Raw genomic sequence first — 19,365 nt, 5'->3', positions numbered from 1 at the left:
GTGGGTATGGTTTGTGAGAGCCCCTTAGCTGTGCAATTCATTCCCCATCCCTTCACAGTCTGAAATATTCCTAGTTCATCAACCTTCACTGCCTTCTGTGAGGCCCATTTGTTTCCCCTAGTTGGGAGGGATGTGGAGGACTCCTGTGGGAAACTGTAAATATCTAAGTATGTCTTCAGCTGCTAGGTTATTATATATGTCTATTAGGCATGAGGCCTAGTAATACGTTTTTATAACTGTGTTTTTAAGTGGGTTGCAGAGTACTTAGTGGAAAGGGTAGAATAAGCATAAAATATTACAAAATAATAATAAAAATAAATAGGCAACATGACAGAAATGAGGAATTAAGGATGTAAATGATTGTAAGAGAGGTGGCAGGGTGGAAGGTGTTCTATGCTTACAGCATAGAAGAGGAAGGCATATGGTAGTGTAGTTCTACTGCAACATCATAGTAAGTTTGCCTGGCATCGTGTTCATGTCCCAGTTTTCATTGCTTTGTAATTTAATGCATGTCTCAAGGGCTCATTATGGGCTATAGACCCTTTCACTTATTCTTAGCCAGCTCAAATACAGCCTGCATCAATAGTGGACAAAAATTATTACCAACTGATGGCTGTTATGTGTGAAAAAGTCAAATGAGATCCTAGTGGGCAACTGTCCACCTGACAAAAAACTACTGGCACAGTTATTTCCCTATAAACAAAGAAAAGGAATGAGATTTAACCCAGAATAGAAAGTCAGTTAAATACTGTAGGGACAAGAGAAGAGCAGCAAAACAGCACAATGAGTTCATGCTATCCAAAAGATGTAAGAAGAATAAGAGATTTTACAAATGTATCAGAAAGAATTAACATTAGATAAAAAATTGGCTCATTAATAAAGGAGTAGGGGATTATATTAACTATTCTAGAATATGAACTACAGAATCCCTTTTAAGAATCTGTACTTTGCAAGGACAAATAAATACAAGTGGTCTGGACTGTCAGGAAATAACAAGAGTTTATTAATGTAGCACCCACTTAAGTAAGGGAAGTGAAGGGAGAATGGAGGAATATTTAGGAAGCCACAGAGAAAGAAAATTGTCAGAAAGACATAGAGTGGTGAAACAGATGTGAACTTTTAATCTGACATGGTAGCTGTATGTATATCATGTCACAGAACAGGGAAATCTGACAGAGCTTCTTTAAGGTATTTTTTACTTCACTGAAACTACCTTGATATTCTTCTTCATCTTCTTAGAATAGGCGCAATGTGCCTCAGGTGGCATGTGACTAGGATTCATCACCGAATTTGGTCTGCTGGTTGGATCATTAGCTTCCCTGACTTGGGCCAGGTACTGATGGGGAATGCAATGTGAATGCTGATCCATGCCCCCACACCTTGATATTCACTAGCTGGAGATCTGGCCCAATATTTAGATCACCCTATACAGTTCTGAGTATTTCAGTAGCAGAGGGATGTTTAAAAATTGTACGGGATTCTGAGAACAGAAACAAAAATTACTAAAGGGGTGGAGGAATTAATTTGTGCAGGGTAATTAGAAGAATTTTCACACACACTCTCTCTCTCCATTTTTTATACTATGATATCCAAATTGGCCAGATTACAATAAAAGGTGGGAAAGGATAATCTAATGCTCATACAGATGTATGTGAAGGGTTTACCCATGATGAAAGGATAAATAGGAGTAACAAGATGAAGCTGGGCAAAGTAATCTGTTAAACTGAATATCAGAGACATCCCAACTCAGAGATGACATGTAACTGTTGATGGGGGTTGGGGGTAAAGGGACAGTTTAACAGTTCTGATGGTATGCAGCAGGGTTAAGGGCAGGGCATATAAACTGTGGCAGAAATCTGGGGAGGAGTGGCCCCTCCACATGCCACCTCTGTCCCAACTGGTAGGCCTGCCATCAATTACTTGGGAGATTATTCCATCCTAACCCATCCATCAACTGAGTAACGGAAAAGTAAACTAAATAAAGTTCAGTCAGAAACAATCAGAGACTGGCAAAAGTTTTGTCCTAGATAACCTAAGAAAAGATCTTTTACTAGCTCTAACTGGTATGGTTCCAAGAAAGCAGCGGATTCAAAATGCGTACATGCATATGGGGTAAAGTCATCCCTGCCATAACTGCATTAAAATTTGCAGTTACACCAGGCATGAATTTGGACTATATTGAACAACCAGGAATTAAACCCCCAAATCTATTGTCCCCCAAAAGACAGTCAATGCAACTGAAATTAAGGGTTTGATTACAGGTATGAGTAGGGGGATCTTAAAATGGCTCTGCAGTAATTTCAAAGAACTTAAACACCTTTTAAAATACAAAATATCACAGTTCTTCTTTGAGTGGTGATCCTGATGGGTGTTCCCTGTGCGTGCGCATGCACTCCATGTACCTGAGACCAGAAGATTCTTCAACGTGCACCACAATGTGCTGCGGACCAACTACGCTTCCAGTTCCTTTCAACCACTCTGGTTGAAGATGTATCGCCTCAGTGTTCACAGCTTTGCTAGCATTGATTTTCCTGCTATAAAAATAGTTGATTTTTCCCCTTTTAAACTTAGACACTAAAACTAATTAGTTAGTTGATAGTGTTTTGGGGGCTAAAGAGTCCCCCCCTCACACTTTCCGCTCTTCCCCGGCCAGGCATTTAGTATGCCTAAGATCCTGGACTTCAATTCCTGAGTGGCCTGACCCATGGTCTTTCTGATTAGCCATCTACACTACTTCTGCTTGTATTGTCTCAGGGAGTCTCACTTTCCTTCTAAGTGAGAGATCTGTTGTGCCTACCCTTCTCAAATGCAGCAATCCCATGAGTTGTAGCTCTGAAGACACCTCATGGAACTCTCCACAAGGCCCCAACCCATTCCTGAGCCCTCTGACCCCCTGTACACCAATGTTGAAGTCACCAATCAGGTGATTGGTACGCAGCTCTTGATTTGAAAGATTCCTACTTGCATATAGACATTCACCCAGTGCACAGGAAATTCCTGAGCTTCATGGTGGACCTAAAACATTACCAGCATGGAGTTCTCCCTTTTGATCTCTCAATGGCCACAAGTGTTTTCACAAAGGTGCTCTCCATAGTAGCAAAGTAGTTCTGTTGCCATGGCAGCCCAATGTTTCCTTACCTTGACGACTGCCTGCTGACATTGAGGTCATCTTGGGAAGTTCAATAGAGAATTCTCACCCTCCTCAGCCTACTGTAATCTTTAGGATTCCAGGTAAACCCAGAAAAATCCACTTTAATCCTCCCCTCTCCCCAAATTATAGATTTTATTGGAGCAACTCTAGATTCTCCTTCAGCCAGAGCTTTCTTACCTCAGGGCAGATTCCTCACAGACCTCAACATCCAACTTTTCCTCAGCACTCAGACAACAGCGTGGTCATGCCTGGACATCTTTAGAGTCTTCAGGAATTGATTAAAGACAGTCTACACCCAAAATTGAAATTCTCTAGGCAAAAGCGTCTCAATTCCCTAGACCATCCTGACAGCTCTCACCTGGTGGGAAAACCTGTAAGTATAGGAGTTTCCTTTGTTTCTCCTCATCTACAATAATTACAGATACCTCTCCTGGGGTATGGGAAAGGGACACCTGGACAACCACATGGTTCAGGGCTCTTGGACCCATCAAGAATCCAGACTACGTATCAACCTCCTTCAAATGTGAGGAGAATACAAAGCTTGCAAAAAGCTTTTTCCTTTTGTACACAATCTACATGTTCTGGTCATGTTGGACAACATAAATAAGTAAAGGGGTATGAGGTCCACCCTTCTTAGCATAGAAGTGGTCAAACGCTTGAATTGATGCATCTGATTAGGCTTTAAGCGGTGCACCTTCCAGGGATAACAAACATCTCATCGGACAATCTCAGCAGACACTTCCACAGAGACCACGACTGGGAACTCCACAACTCAGTGGTACTGAGTATCTTCTGACAGTGGGACTTCTTAGTATCACAAATAAACAAGTATCTAGCCTTCTGCTCACGTGCAGCTTAAGAGGACACATTCTTGGTGCAGTGGTTGGAACCACTAATGTTTGCATTCCCACCCATCCCCTTCTTACTTGGGTCCACAATAAGATGAAGAAAGACAAAATGACATTAATTCTAGGGGTGACTTGGTGGCCAAGTTCGCTTTTGTTCACCTCCATCCTCCAGCTGACCCCTCCCTGCCCCCTACAGAATACATTTACAACTGCTGCCAAATCTTCTGACCCAGGATAAGAGAATGACCATCCATCCAACCCAGTGCTCTTTCATCTCAGGTTGGTATTTGGATGGATGACTAATGTAGAGAAGTCATGCTCAGGAGATCCAGTCCATCCACAATAACAACAGGAAATTGTTTGTCAATAAATATTAAATGGCCAAATGGAAATGGTTCTCTATCTGGTGCAAGCACCATCATGTACCTCCAGGGGAGGAAGACTTCCCTGTCATCCTGGAGCATCTGTTAACATTAACGACATCTGGTTTATCTATCGGTTCACTGCGTGTATATCTGGCAGTGATTAATGCCTTTCTTCCTCCAATAGAAAATTGCTCATTTACCCATCCTATGACTATGAGGTTTTTGAAAGATCTTCTCAGAAACTTTCTTCCAGTATCAACTGCATCACTGAATTGTGACCTTAGTCTGCTCCTGTCAAAGCTTATGAATCCACCATTTGAGCTGTTAGCTTCATGCTCTCTTCTACATCTTTCCATAAAGGTAGATTTCCTGACAGCAATTATCTCTACTAGACAGCCTTGGTCACTTATGGCATCCCCTCCATACTGTATGTTCCACAAATATAAGATGACTTTGAATTTACACCCCACGTTCACCTTAGGATATTTCTGATTTTGATTTGAATCAACCCCTTCATCTTCCCATTTTCCATCTTAAACTTCACACTACTAGAGAAGACAAGAAGCTCCATTCTCTGGATACCTGTAGAACACTGGCGTTTTACCTGCAGAAGACAAAGTCCTCCTTTAGGAAAACCCCAAGCATTTCCATCTCTGAGCAGAAGAAAGGAGAGGCAATCTCCTCACAAAAAATTGTTGTAAGGGATTTTGAGCTGCATTCTGCTTTGATGTGAACAAAGAGGAAGTTCCCCTCTTCTTGGAGTTAGGGCCCATTCTACCAGAGCTCAAGCTACCTCTTTCACTTCTCTTAAGGGTGTACCACCTAGACATCTGTAAAGAATCTATATGGAAGTCCTTTCATACATGTATTAACGAGGCGTTACACCGGGGTATAGCTGATAAATGGGAGAGGTTCAAAGAAGAGCCATGAGAATGATTAAAGGATTAGAAAACATGCCTTAGTGTTTGAGCTCATTAAGTGTATCTAATTAACAAAGAGACGGTTAAGGGCTGACATGATCACAGTCTATAAGTACCTACAGGGGGAATAAATATTTACTCTTCAGTCTAGCAGACAAAACTATAACAAGATCCAATGGCTGGAAGTTGAAGACAAATAGAGACTGGAAATAAAGTACACATTTTAAACATTAACCACTGGAACAAGTTACCAAGGGTTGTGGTAGATTCTCCATCACTGGCAATTTCAAAATTAAGACTGGATATTTTTCTAAAAGACATTAGACATTTTTCTAAAAGACATACTGTAGTTCAAATAGAAATTAGTTCAGGGAAATCCTATGGCCTGTGTTTTTGGAGGAGGTCAGACTAGAAAATCACAGTGGTCCCTTCTAGCCTCACAGCTAAGGCAGTGTGTCTGTCACGGAGGTCACAGAATCCGTGATTTTCCGTGACCTCTGTGACTTCTGCAGTGGCGGTACGGCTGGCTCCGGGGCTGCCCAAGCAGCTCAGGCAGCCCCTGGGCCAGTTGCACTGGCCGCTGCCGGGGCAATCTCGGGACGCCGCCCCCCCCCACAGCAGTAGGAGGAGTTAGGGTGGGGGGTTCAGGGCGTGGGGTTGGGGCGTGGGAGGGGGTGAGACCTCTGGGAAGCGCTTATCTTAGGTGAGTTCCCCGGAAGTGGCAACATGTTTCTCCCTCCCTCAGCTCCTAGCTCCACGTGCTGCCTCTGCCCACAAGCACTTCCCCCACAGCTCCCATTGTCGGCTGTTCCCAGGCAATGGGAGCTGCAGAGCTGGCAGTGCACAGAGCTAGGAGCTTAGGCAGGGACATGTCACCACTTCCGAGAAGCTGGGTAGGGAGCCTGCCAGCCCTGCCAATCCCCCCCCTCCCCCAGCATTCACTGTGCCCCCAGGTCACCCCTCTCCCCAGCACTTGCGGCATTCCCATGAGCACTCACAGCACTCCCAAGATTTATTCAGGGGTATAGTACAAGCCATGGACAGGTCATGGGCCGTGAATTTTTGTTTACTGCCCATGACCTGTCCATGACTTTTACTTAAAATACCTGTCTCTAAAACATAGCCTTACTCATAGTCAATGAACCTAGAGAATTAAACAGAAAAATATATATTTGCTCCTGAGTTTCTTACAGCGGTTTTATAATACTATATTGAGACGATCACTACCAAATTGTGTGGGACGTTTCAGTAAGAGAAAAACAATGAGTTGATCTAGATACAATTTTTACAAGGCCTTTGTGTTCCTTAAAAAAGGGAAAAGAAAAATTGGAAATTTTATATGGTTCTCCTATTATCTTCCACGCAGCTGGATAAGCACACACATCAAATACTCAGTGGAATTGCTCCCGGGGGAAACATTTCCACCCCCACCAGCTGTGTGGTTAGAGAGTACTTTCTGCATGGGGATCTCTCACTTCTACAAAAGTGCAGTTGAGATGTTTCTACAACACTATCTCCTTCGCTCATCTTTGTAGGGGAGGGGATTGGGATTCATCATCTCCCCGTAAACTCTGTAGAGTTTAATTGGAAAAGAAAATACAGGCTGAGGTTAGGGTCCCTGGTAGTAGCCACAGCTTGGGCATATCCCCAGAAAACATTGCTCCCTTGCATCTGGGCTACTGGGGAACACCTGGGGCTGAGCTACCACAGAGGCTTCGGACATCTGCACAGATAGCTCTGCATATCCCTCAGGATCTGTGAGGCTTGGAAGTAGGTCTCATGGCCTATTCCATTGGGGTGACATACCAAATCTTGCCCCCCACTTTCTCCCTGCCTTTGATAGACCTCAATAGGGAAATTTCTAAAAGGGGCATTTATTCGTATTCCGCTACACTGGGCATTTGCAATATTGTTATTTGAGTTATCTATACTATGCAGCTGACAAGTTGAAAGGTCAGGGCTATTTTTGAGTAGGACTCACTCTGCTTGAAAGGTCTAAGATATTCAGAAAATATATAAACTTGCTGAACCATATTTAGTACAGCATGCCAGATACCACTTTCCTCCACTTTCCTATGGAAACCCTTGTTGCTATGAAACTGAATAGCTTTCTACAATGTGAGCCCTGTACCAAATTTTGCTCTCACAATGTTGTACACTGAGTTTGAATTCTGATCTCTTAATAATGTAAGGATATACTCCAAAGTTCACTGAAGTACATGGAAGTCTCTTTACAATCTTCAGTGGACTTTGGATTAAACCCTAAATGAGGAGTAGCCCCTAAATAGTCACACCAGTTTAAACCAGTGTAAATGCAAGATTAATTAGGCCCATTGATTTCAGTGGGTTTACACAAGTGCAACTAGGAGGACATTTTGGAGTATGTCCTTGAATAAACTTGCCAATAAGGAAATAAATGTATTGCACAAGATTTTTCAAAACTTTTCTCTCCAAGCCCATTATTTTCAAATATGTGGACCATATTGCTCATTTTTGACCTCATACATTCCAAGCTTCATGCATTTTAAAAAACCATTTCTGAGCTATTTTTAATCTGATGACTAAAAATCACAAGTTATTTCAATTTTTTTCAAACTGTTACAACTCAAATTCATGGATTTTCTTCATACATTTAAAAAAAAACAAACCCACCAACTGTGGACTGAAAGCAGATTTGGTATATTTCAGATCTGTAGGTACAGTTCTGAATGAAAGGTTTTACAAATGGAACATCTCAAACTTAACTATAATGTTGCTACTGTGAAACTACAATATTCAAATATCTTAAATGAAGGCAGCAAATGGATTTATAGGGATAGAGCAGTTGTATTTAGTGAAAACAATGAAAAGATAGACATTTTTAATGTTTCTCCACTCTTTGTCGCTGAAGAACCAAAAAGCTTAGAGAACAGACTATATCCCAAGCAGGGTCAACAAGAGACAGCTGCCCACCAACATTTAATTTAACTCTAAGATGGAGTAAATCTTTCTTTCCAGTGGGGTGTAAATATATGGAAGCACCTACTACAAGCTACATTTTAAGCATTTAACAAAAAGATATCAAAACACCACTGACTAATTTTGAGGATTATTTTCTTAGTTTAATTCTGCTTTAAGAATCATTGGATGAGCTTTATTCTCAATCCTCACTAAATCCCTGTGAAAATATTAATCACTGACATATTAGTATAAAACTGTACAAAAGTAGAGACAAATAGTCTAACTAAAATAACTGTTGCTTATTGAATTGGCATGACATTCTAGTGGTAATTAAAGAGTCAGTTTCATCCACGGAGTTATACCAGAGATGAGGACTCACGTTGCTTATATGTTTGCAGGGTTTAGGTTGTTTTATACAATGCGGATTCCTATTAGTGCAGCCTTTAGCTGGTGCTTTCACAGTACATTACAGGTGTCAAATAATGAGACTGAATCACAGGCTCTCTAACGGGCAAAGGGTGACTAGTGAAAGGGCAATGCGGCCTCTTTTCCCCGACTGCCCAGCACAAACAGGGCGATCTAGAATTAGTACTTGAAATAAGCGGTCCGTCCTTCCTCCCGCCCCCAGAAAAAAGAGTTGAGGATGGGCTTGCCCTCTGCTTCAAAAAAGTAGTGGGTTGGAGGATTATCTCCACCGGCAAGGAAGCGACGTGGGGAGGAGGAAAAGGGAAAGGACAAGTGTGATCATAATAGATCCAACCCTTCTCCTCCATGTTTACTCCTCTGATCCCCTCCCTAGTTTCTGCTCCCTCCTCCCATTCTTGCTCAGCCGTTCCGCTTCTGCACCCACTTTCCCCCCTGGCACCCCGGTGTTTGCTCCTCTGGCCTTTTCCTCTCCCACATTTCGCTTCTCTCCCCCTGCTTTGGCCCCTTTGCCCCCAGGTTTGCTCCTTGCCCGCCCGGTCCTCTCGACACCTCCCTACCCCTTCCTGCTTGACCTTGCCCCTCTTCTGCCCAGCGGGGAGCAGATCCGGACGGCAAGCGGCGGCTGAGCGCTGCGCAGGCTCAGCTCTCGGGCATGCTCACTACCACCCGGGGAGCAAAATCGGGGAAAGTTGCGAGAGGAAGCCGGCAGGGTTTAAATGCGACGGAGCGGGGCTGGGACTGAGCGTGTTGAGGCGTTACCCGCCGCCGATCTCCCCTGGCCGAAGTACCACTGGGGAGCTTGCATGCAGGCAGGCGCCCGGTTCACAGCCCCAGCACAGGCTGGCAGCTTGCAGCTCTACCAGCACCAGCCTGTAGCAACCCAAATACACCCAGAAAGGGGGATCTTCAGCGAGCGGCCGTCCGGCCACGCAGATACAGCCTGGGAGGTTGCACCATCCAGGCACCCAGCCCTCCGCTCCCCGCGCACCCGGAGAGACACCGAGATCCGCTGTGTGCGCCGAGCCAGACTGAGCCGACAAGCCCCGATAGTCCCTGGGAGCTTGTCTCCACGAAGACGCCTAGCCTAGAGGTCTAACGCGACCCCGAAAGGAAGCTCTCTTGCGAGCGAGCGAGCCCCAGGTTGTGCCTACAGCCCAACTCCAGCCGAGACTGAGTGGAAGATCTACAGCGTTCAGCCAATCCAGACACCCAGCCCACAGCTCCAACCTTTCTGAGCGCCGATCGGGCAGAGCCTCACAAATTAGCTCCTCTCTGCTGCCAGCCAGCAGCTACCCAACCCTCCTCCTCCCTTTTTTCCTCCAGAAAGCCTCCCAAAACCGACGGCCCGGGAGCTGCTCCTCGCCAACGACTCGCAGCGATCATTCAGCACCCGCTCGTTTCCTCTCGGCGGCGGCAGCACCCCAAGCTTGGGAATTGTGTTGCTGGAGTGTGTGTATGTGTGCGCGAGAGAGATTGCTACGGAGGCATCAACCTGTAGGCTGAGATTTCTTTTATGGCAGCTACCTGTTTGGAAAGCGCTTTGCGGGTGCAGCAGGAAAAGCGCACAAAGACTTATGCAACCCCTCCTCAATCTGGAGGCGGGCAAGTGAACTAGCTCTCCGGCCCCGGCTCAGTGCAGCCTTTCCGGGAGAGGGCTCCCCATCCCGGCTGCTGTCTGGATCCGGACGAAGAGGGAATAAGGCAGCGGGAGGTGAGAGCCCAAGTGAAGGCAAGCGGCTTTGCAAGGCAAGGCACGCCAGGAGCTGCACTGTGGCCCGCTGGTACCGACACTTCCCCAGGATATCAGGATACATTGAGTTGCTCTGAATGGGAGAAGCTCTCCAAGCTTGGTGGGTGGCTCAGATTGTGATAATCGGTTTAGAGGAGTTGCAATAAAGAGAGATTTCCCCTCCCATTCCCACGCTCCCCCTTCTCCACAGATTGTGGCGGCGGACACCGTACAGGTAACCCAGCAAGCCGGGCGATGGTGCACTGGCTTCCCCGGAGCCCCAGAAAGATAACCCCGGCTCCCGCATTCCTAGCACTGCTGAGCCCGAGCAGTCACTGAACCACCACCAGCAGCAGCAGCAGCAAAAACAACCCCCACCGGAGCAGTGTAGGAGCTATTGCGCAATTCTGCCCAGATTTGCTTCCTTCCCTCCCTCCTCCCCAACCGTCAATGCTGCTCAACTCACGAGGAAACAGAAAGCTGATTCATGGATCCCAGACCCAGCTTCCTCTGTGCTGCTGTCCATAAGAAGATCATGGTGCTGCTGCTGCTTGAGACTTTGTTGTAAATCCCCTCACCCTCCTCCCCAAACCTTGAGCGCTCGCTCTCTCTCGGAAGTGTGGTTACTGCTTGGGGAGCAGCCGAGCCTGGCGCAAAAGGGGAAACGTTGATGCATCGCTGTGGAAATTAATTGTGTGACTTTCTGGGTATTTACTGAGTTTCAGACCGAGATGCAGCTCTTGAAAGCTTTATGGGCATTAGCAGGAGCAGCTATCTGCTGTTTTCTTATATTTGTCATCCACTCACAGTTCCTTAAAGAAGGTAATTATATCTGCATGTCTACATACCCTGTTCTTTCAACGCGAAGGTCTTTTACTAGGTGCCTTAATTTTTTGTATTGTTTCCAGTATGTTCTATCTACAGTATTGGCTCGACTGTATTCTCTCTCTCTCTCCCCCCACACACGCTTTAAAACCGTTCATCTTTATTTAGAAGGTAGCTAGATGTAGGTTGGGTTCCTGATTTTTCTGTATATACACACATAATGTGTGCAGTCTCAGAACGTTAACGTCTCATTACTTTAATGAGATATTTTAGTGCGTGGACAAGATTTTCTGCTATTAGGAAGACCGAGGATCACTAGTCATCGTTTGAGTATTAATAAACCAAAAAAACCCCCAAGTAAATGTCTTATTTGTATATCAAATCAATAGGCGGCTTATTTTTTTTCTTTTTAAATTCAATATATTTTCAATAGATGGCACTAAAGTTCTATGGAAAGGGCAGGGCAGAGCAAATTCTGGGCATTCGGCTCCTTCCTTTTCCTCCTCGCTGCCCTAAAACTGGTAGAGGCCTTTTGCATGGTTTCAGGGTTCCTATTTTTTCCATCGCTGTGTTCAGAAAATCACCATCACAAATCAGCGGAGAAAATGTTTTGTTTCCTTAAGGAAACAAAAAAATGTAAGATGCATTCTGGTTAAGTGGATACAGGATGTTTCTAGGCGAAGGAAATCTTAGGTTCAGTTTCTTTCTTTTCTCCCCCCCCCCCGCGTTCTCCTCCTCAAGGAAACTAACCCATTTTCTCTGCGGAAATAATGATTGAATTGGTTATTCGTGATACAAACGCAGTGTGAAGATGGGAGCTTAATGAGTTAGGGGTGCATACGACGGTTTTTTTGGGGGGGGGGGCAAGGAGAATGAGATCTGCTGCTGCTTTGTAAACCACGCAGCGTTGTCAAAACGCTTGCAATTTACTTGGTTGTGTTTTGGGATCCGAGCTGGGTATTTTTTAGTGCATGTTACTAAATATCTCAGCAGTTGACTGAACAGTGAACACCAGCGTAGGTTAGGGTGTTTGCTGCACCAAATGTGAAGCAAGTTTTGTGTGATTGGGACAAAGTTTCACTCAAGATTGGTCAGAGTGACAATGTTCCAGCTGCTAGAAGATCTCTACTGGTGTGTAATTTACATGAGTCGGTCCAGGAAGTACTGTACATTTGGTAAAGAATTTGTAAACCAAGAAAGCATCAGGGTTGATTTGGTTAGTTGTGGGAGAAGAGCTATTTAGATAGCTAGCTACACTAAGAAGTTAGCCAAAGATTTCTGTTTTAAGAGGTCTGCAGATGCTTTAATTGTGTTGTGTGTAAATGCCTCCCAGATATTCATTAATTTAATAATCATACAAATTAGCATAATAGCAAGGTTCATATATTTTCTGCCTAATTAGGTGACTCTTTTAAAGACGTATTGTGGAAAAAAGAATATATTACCATTCATTTCAAGCTAATTTTGTTAGTATTTGCCTTCATGTTTTGCAATTTTATGCTATCTTTCACTACTACATTTTGACACCTTCGTTACTGTAAATAATCCAGTAAGAAGGAGGGCTTTATAACTGTTTAAAAGAAAGTATTCTTTAGCATTGTTAGCCAAAAAGATTAACAACCAACTGCATTTTCTTTTTCTTTTTTTAATTAAGGGATCAGTGACCACCCAATCAAGCGTTTTAGCACATTTTGCATTATTTTTTCCAACAATATTTATGGTCATTCTGTTGTGAAATGACTATATGAAACCGATGTGCTTCCGAGCCTGTAGGGTAATTTATTAACTGTGCCTGTCTGTGTATTTCTGTGGACAAGAGTATTTTCATCCCATTTTTCAAATAGACACACACAAAGAGCTGTATAAAGAGTGTAAGTCTGGATTGTTTGTATCATATTAGCTCTCGGCCTGAATGCATTTTTTTTTGGTTAATCTTAATATTAGCATTTTGACTTTTTTTATAACATTCACATTCAGCACTCCATGTGTTCTGCACTGCAGTTTGAGTGATAACATTGTACAGTTTAATAGGGTTGGGTAAAACTCCATATAGTTTCTCCATGTCTTGCACAGCTTTCCCCCCCCCCCCCCCCAATCACTAATCGATCTGTTTTTATGTGTAGCTGTATTGAGATGAATTTATTTATTTCGGGAAGAAGAAACGTTAGGTAGCGTTCTGGGTTTCTATTAAAAAAACAAAACAAAACACCTACATGTTTTGTTCATTGTGCCTAAAGGAATTAAAATTCCCTTTTCTTTTTTAATTGGAAAATTAACTTCTTTTCTCCCACCCATTTAAAAAAAAAGACATTTATTAGCATGGAAAAAGTGAGGAAAACAAACAACTCCCCCTTCAGAACATTCATCTTTTTCCTACCATAACAGTATATTTGTTTACTGAACATACATAAATAGCATACATGTGACAGATTACTTCTGCCTGTCTTCAGAATATCTGAGACTTGGTTTTGATAGGGCAGTGTTTTGGGGTTTTTTTTTTTTTTTAAGTCTGTGAGATGTTACACAATAGAATGTCTGAATTCAAATAATAATATTGCAACACTGATTTATTGGCAACAGGTGAATTTAAGTTTATTGCACGTTGGAGCTCTGTGGACAGCTCGGGTCCATTGTTTGTGGTTCAGGTGTGTAGCCAAAATCCTCAGTTAAATGCTAAGGTACCTTCATTTGATGATTTCTTATGGGCTGTCAAATTAATCTCTCCTCAGAACAGCAACCAAGTGGGTTGCCAGTTTGTCTAGCCTGATCAAGCTACTTGATAGCATATCTCTGAAACAGTCTGACAGTACAAATGACACATACTCCAGTTCTCTATATTGTGTGTAAGAAACCTGAATTACAAAAAAGTTATGTAAAATTAAGTAAAGGTCTAATTTTTATTTTCTTATATGGTACATGTATGTTGTGTACAAGTTATATTTAGTTTTTATTGTCATTTCTAGAGACCATTGGTGATGGAACTGATCATAAAATTTATGTATAACAGTCCCTTGAAAATGCTGCATAGGATCATAGAAATAGAGGGCTGGAAAGGACATCAAGAGGTCCTCAGGTCTAGCCTCCAGTGCTGAGGCAGGACCAAGTAAACCTAGATTGTCCCTGATGGGTGCTTGTCCAAAATGTTCTTAAAAACCTTCAATAATGGGAATTCCACAACATCCCTTGGAAGCCTATTCCAGAACTTAAGTACCATTATAGTTAGACATTTTTTCCTAATATCTAACCTAAATCTCCTTTGCTGCAGATGAAGACCGCTTCTTATTGTCTTACTGTCAGTTGACATAGAGAACAATTGATCACCATTCCTTTTATAACAGCCCATCACATATTTGAAAACTGTTATCAGGTTGTCTCTCAGTCTTTTCTTCTCAAGATGAAACATGCCCAGTTTTTACAATCATCACATCTTTTTCTGTATTTATCTTCCTGCTACTCACTTTGGATTAGTGATTTTACTGATTCATGGTAACCATATATTACATATTAGTATCAAATATTTTTATAATTTCAATTTGAAAACATAACATATAGACTTGAGAACTTTGATTAAAATAAACGGATAGTATGCAGCTAAGACTATTTTTAAAAGCAAATAAACATTCAGTCATATTGATAGATAGTTGAAATATAGCACCCTCCTATGTATTGTAGAGTTTGTAAACTAAATTTTCTGTTGTAGTGCTTTGCTGAACTCATGCCACTTAAAATATCTCATTTCAGTTTAAAATACATTTTTTAATCCTTAAATTATTTTTACACAATTAAGGCAACTTAATACATTGTTCTACACTCAACATGATGTAAAAAAACAATGAACATTTTGTTCTGAGATGAGTGGGAAAGAGCTCTTTAAATGGCCATTTTCATGAATATGTTTTTTTCAGGAAGTGAAGAATGGGTAACACAGGGTGCCATTTTTCCACACTTAGGCTTTTGTGTGGAAATGCAGGTCATCCTGTGGCTAATCCGTTCCCCTGTGTCCAATATGTCTTTCAGTGTTTCAAAAAGATGAATAGAGCTGTGAACCAAGAAAAGGGTATTGTGATATATAATTGCAGTCCCATGCCTGTCTGCTCTTCGTACAAATCAGTTTAACATATTCTAGTCAGTTTGAAGAGGAGTTAAAATTTAAAACATTGTACAGTCAGTATAGGGGATTAAAAGTAGGAAATGGTATTGACTACCTGTGTCTAAATTTTAAATGGTTAATCTTCTGTTTATAATCACTTAAGATTTTTTTTTAATAAGAAGCAAAGCTACATAATGTCATAAGTTGAGGAATATTGTATGAATGAATTGGGGAGAATCTGCCCCCTCCAAAAACAAATAACCCTTTTATTTAGTAATGAATTTTAACTATTCCCAATTATGATGGTAATTATGAGAAAAGGTAGAGAATACATTTTCACAATGTGCCTTGGTATAATTTATAAAAAGTAGCCTAATTAGTGGGTAACTACAGTGATCTGCACAAAGCAGTATGTGTTTGCACAGCAATTTCTTTATTTTGATGTTTTTGCTTAACCTAAGAATATCAGATCTAATTAAGTCCTAGATTTATAAAATATTGTTTCCTATATTAAGGATTGAGAATGGTTTGACAGATTAGAATGGCATGACACTGTTTTGGGCGCTTAAACTGCGCAGAAGCAACATTCATATAGTGTCACTTACTTAAACCACAAAAAGCAAAGGAATTCAGAGTCTGAAACTCCAAATCTTAACCTGTTGTGCTCAGATACTATAGGAATCTGTATAGAATGAAGTGATTTTGCATATATGCTGCAGCACCTAAACAGAACAAGGAAAGTTAAGGAAGACATTTTAGTGACCAGTTACTGTTTTTGTGGATATAATACAGAATTGTAGTGTCAGTTGGACATAATTGTTTCATTATGTTTCATAATTGTTTCATTATATACTGTAAATGTACCCCATTTGTACATGTAAAAAAATCTTGTTTTCAGCATTTCTTCTGTGATTATTACCACTTTCTTTTTCCTTATGAAGTGGTAACCATTATTGGTTAAACTGGTGTAGACATTTTTCTGTCAAATACAAACTGAATTTTAATAATAAATGCCGTTGTGTTTAAGGGACTGTTAGCATTTACATTATGTTGCAATTGTCTGTGTTTATAACTGCCATAATAACTTGCTTTGGGCAGAAGTTTGAGATATATGTCCTAATTTGATCCCTTTTTACATACAGTGTTTAACATTTGAAGTTATAGAGCTATGCAAAAATGCTTTATTTATTTTATTTTGTGTTCTTATAACTTAATTTTTTTTGCAAACTTCTCAAAAATTAAGACAATGCCTTGTTGTTTTGAGAGATTTAAAAATATACATTTTAACAGTTAAAATATCTACACACTTTAGATTTTTCATAGCCTTTTTTTTTTAATTGCAGCTCATCTAAACCCATAGTCTTATACAGTAGGTGAGACTGGTAAATATTATAAAAAATATTGTAATAGTTTTAGGGAATTGTTTTAGGGAAAAGATCTATGTATCAATTTCCAAAGAGCTTTGGCTATATTAACCCCAAAAGTTTGTTGGAACAAGTTGAAATGTGTATTATATGACAGATTGTAATTTCAGGTGCTATTATAATGGGATAAGTAACACACATTTAAGATTGTATGTATACATCATATAGCTGCTACAATGACAAGCAATTATATAAATTAAAAATTACCCAATAGACTATATATACTATGAACAAGCCATTGTGGTCCATTGTGTCAACTATCTTGCCCTTTTCTGAGAGTTGTTTTTTCTTTAGTCTTTGAAAATTAACATATACATGTTTGTAAACAACTGAAGAAAAGGGATATGAAAGAAATTTGGATTTGCTGTGGAAACTTTCTTCAGCTTCCCCTTTTGTGCTTGGGAGGTACCTGGGTCTCCAAACAGTAAGGTATCTTCTATACCAGATGTGTTGCCTATGTTACATATGTATAATGAACCTGAGTTAAGGACATGTCTTAACTATACATTTTCTTGCTTTTCTGGGTTTTGTCACATTTAACGTACTGAATTATAATTGCTTGTGGTATAATTGCTCTTGTCATGCTTGTGTGTATACAAATACTGCATTGCATGCAGAGAAGCACAGATGAACCTGAATGTCACCAGATTACAGTGGGACATGTAAAGTAAGAGAGAAGTATTTAGCTTCTTAGGCAGGCAACAGACTTCATCCTTCGAACAAATTGAGCTTGAATGAGTGTTAGAGTAGGAAAGAAATTTTGAAAAGTAATCAAAATAGCTTTTTCCCTTAAGATTTACTATGGTTACATGTATGACAAATTAGCTAAATAAAACTAACAGAAACCCAATCACTTGAATGTTTGATAGTTAGCCCAGAATGACTGAAAATAGAAGAGCCTGCTTAGAAACAAGATACAATTTTCAGTATAGTGTCCAAGTTTCTAAATAACAAAAACAAGGAAGAAAAGGAAAATGTACAGCTGTTAAAAGATGCTACCCAGATAAGGCACTATATAATGTCCTTTGATTTCCTTTCACCATGGATTTTACACTTGATGTAGGTGTGCCAGAATATACCAATAGGGGGAGTCTGTCTTTTCTTTACCCCAAAAATAATTATCTGTTGAAACAGTAATGAAACACAGTCTTGTAATATTGTTAATAGAATATTTAAAATGAAAAGGTATTTGTGTCTAGACACAGAAGAAGCACTATAGATCACGGATCGGCAACCTTTAGATCAGGGAAATCTGCTGGTGGGCCGGGAAAGTTTGTTTACCTGCAGCATCCGCAGGTTCGGCTGATTGCAGCTCCCACTGGCTGCGATTCACCATTCCCGGCCAATGGGGGCTGCGGGAAGCGACGGCCAGCACATCCCTTGGCCCACGCTGCTTCCCACAGCCCCCATTGGCCCTGCTATAGATGGAGCAAAGGGCTACTTCTTTCCTGATGGAGCTAGATCACAAGGGGTTGGTAACAGATTTCTACTATCCCCTACACCTACTGTCTGATTTCCTCCTAATAATATTATGTTGCACAAATCTAGGAAGAAGAATATTATTTGATTCTTGGGGTACACATTTGATCATGACTTTGATTATTAAAAGGATGAAGTTGGAAGACAATTACGGTTTATGCTTATTGATACCTTTAATGTAATATAAAAGGGGACATCAAGAAAATGCCATCCATACACTTTAGACCTATAGCAGCTAAGAAAATATTTGCAAAAATGCTTGGTGGTTTCAGAGCTAAAAACTAAAACCTTTGGGATTCATTCTGCTTTTTTGATGGCTCATATGCTTAATATTAAAATTTCATACCTCTGTGAACAAAAGGGCGGCACAATGTGGGGGTGGTTGTTATTATTAATAATGTAGTACCTATACACCCAGTTAGAGTTAGGACCCCATTGTGCTAGGCACCGTACAAATGCAGAATAAAAAGTCTCACTTGCTTGAAGAGCTTAGTTTAATGAGATAGTTAAAATACATGAAAATGCTGCAAAATGCAAGTCTTGTTAGCTATATTTACAAAAGAAGAGTGCATCTTAATGTCCCTTCTCTCCTTCCCACCCTATTGTCCAGTAAGCCCAGCCCATGTGTTCCACTATGGTTGAGTAAATGTGCTACTATCCTTATGCCACCCTGCCCTCTCCAATCTAAAGGGTGGAGAAAATTACAGACAAACAAGTCCGAGTACACTGGTGTAACTGAAACTTGTTAGGACAGTGCCCTTTATTTACTGTAGAACTGAGGTGGTGGGTCTTGTTGTGGGGCATTGCTTGCAACTCCATGTTTTTGGTTAATGAAGTGCAATGTGGTGAGTATTTTAACTAAGGCTGTCAATTAATCGCTGTTAACTCGTGATTAAAAAAAAATAATCGTGATAAAAAAATCACGATTAATCACAGTATAAATCACACTGTTAAACAATAGAATACCAATTGAAAATTATTAAATATATTGGAAGTTTTTCTACATTTTAATATATATTGTATTCTGTGTTGTAATTGTAATCAAAGTTTATATTATTTTGATTAAAAATATTTGCACTGTAAAAATGATAAAAGAAATAGTATTTTTCAATTCACCTAATACAAGTACTGTAGTGGAATCTCTTTGTTGTGAAAGTACAACTTACAA

The 19,365-nt window shown here is 40.9% G+C and overlaps 1 protein-coding gene across 9 annotated transcripts in view; it reads left to right on the top strand.

Annotated features, from left to right (window-relative positions):
* Positions 1-19,365, top strand: part of TAFA5 (TAFA chemokine like family member 5) — a 712,037-nt gene that overhangs the window by 145,187 nt on the left and 547,485 nt on the right. Inside the window, exon 1 of one of the 9 annotated variants that reach the window (XM_074942407.1) lies at positions 9,301-11,201. The exons of the other annotated variants lie outside the window; for them this stretch is intronic. Coding sequence (XP_074798508.1) covers positions 11,111-11,201 — 91 coding nt within the window. The 5' untranslated portion in view covers positions 9,301-11,110. Of the gene's footprint in view, positions 1-9,300; positions 11,202-19,365 lie in introns of those variants that run through there. 9 annotated transcript variants of the gene reach the window in all.

This window comes from Natator depressus, chromosome 1, assembly GCF_965152275.1.
Source record: "Natator depressus isolate rNatDep1 chromosome 1, rNatDep2.hap1, whole genome shotgun sequence".
Lineage (NCBI taxonomy): Eukaryota > Metazoa > Chordata > Testudines > Cheloniidae > Natator > Natator depressus.
The sequence above is the reverse complement of the archived record's forward strand: the minus strand, read 5'-3'. Positions and strand labels throughout refer to the sequence as shown.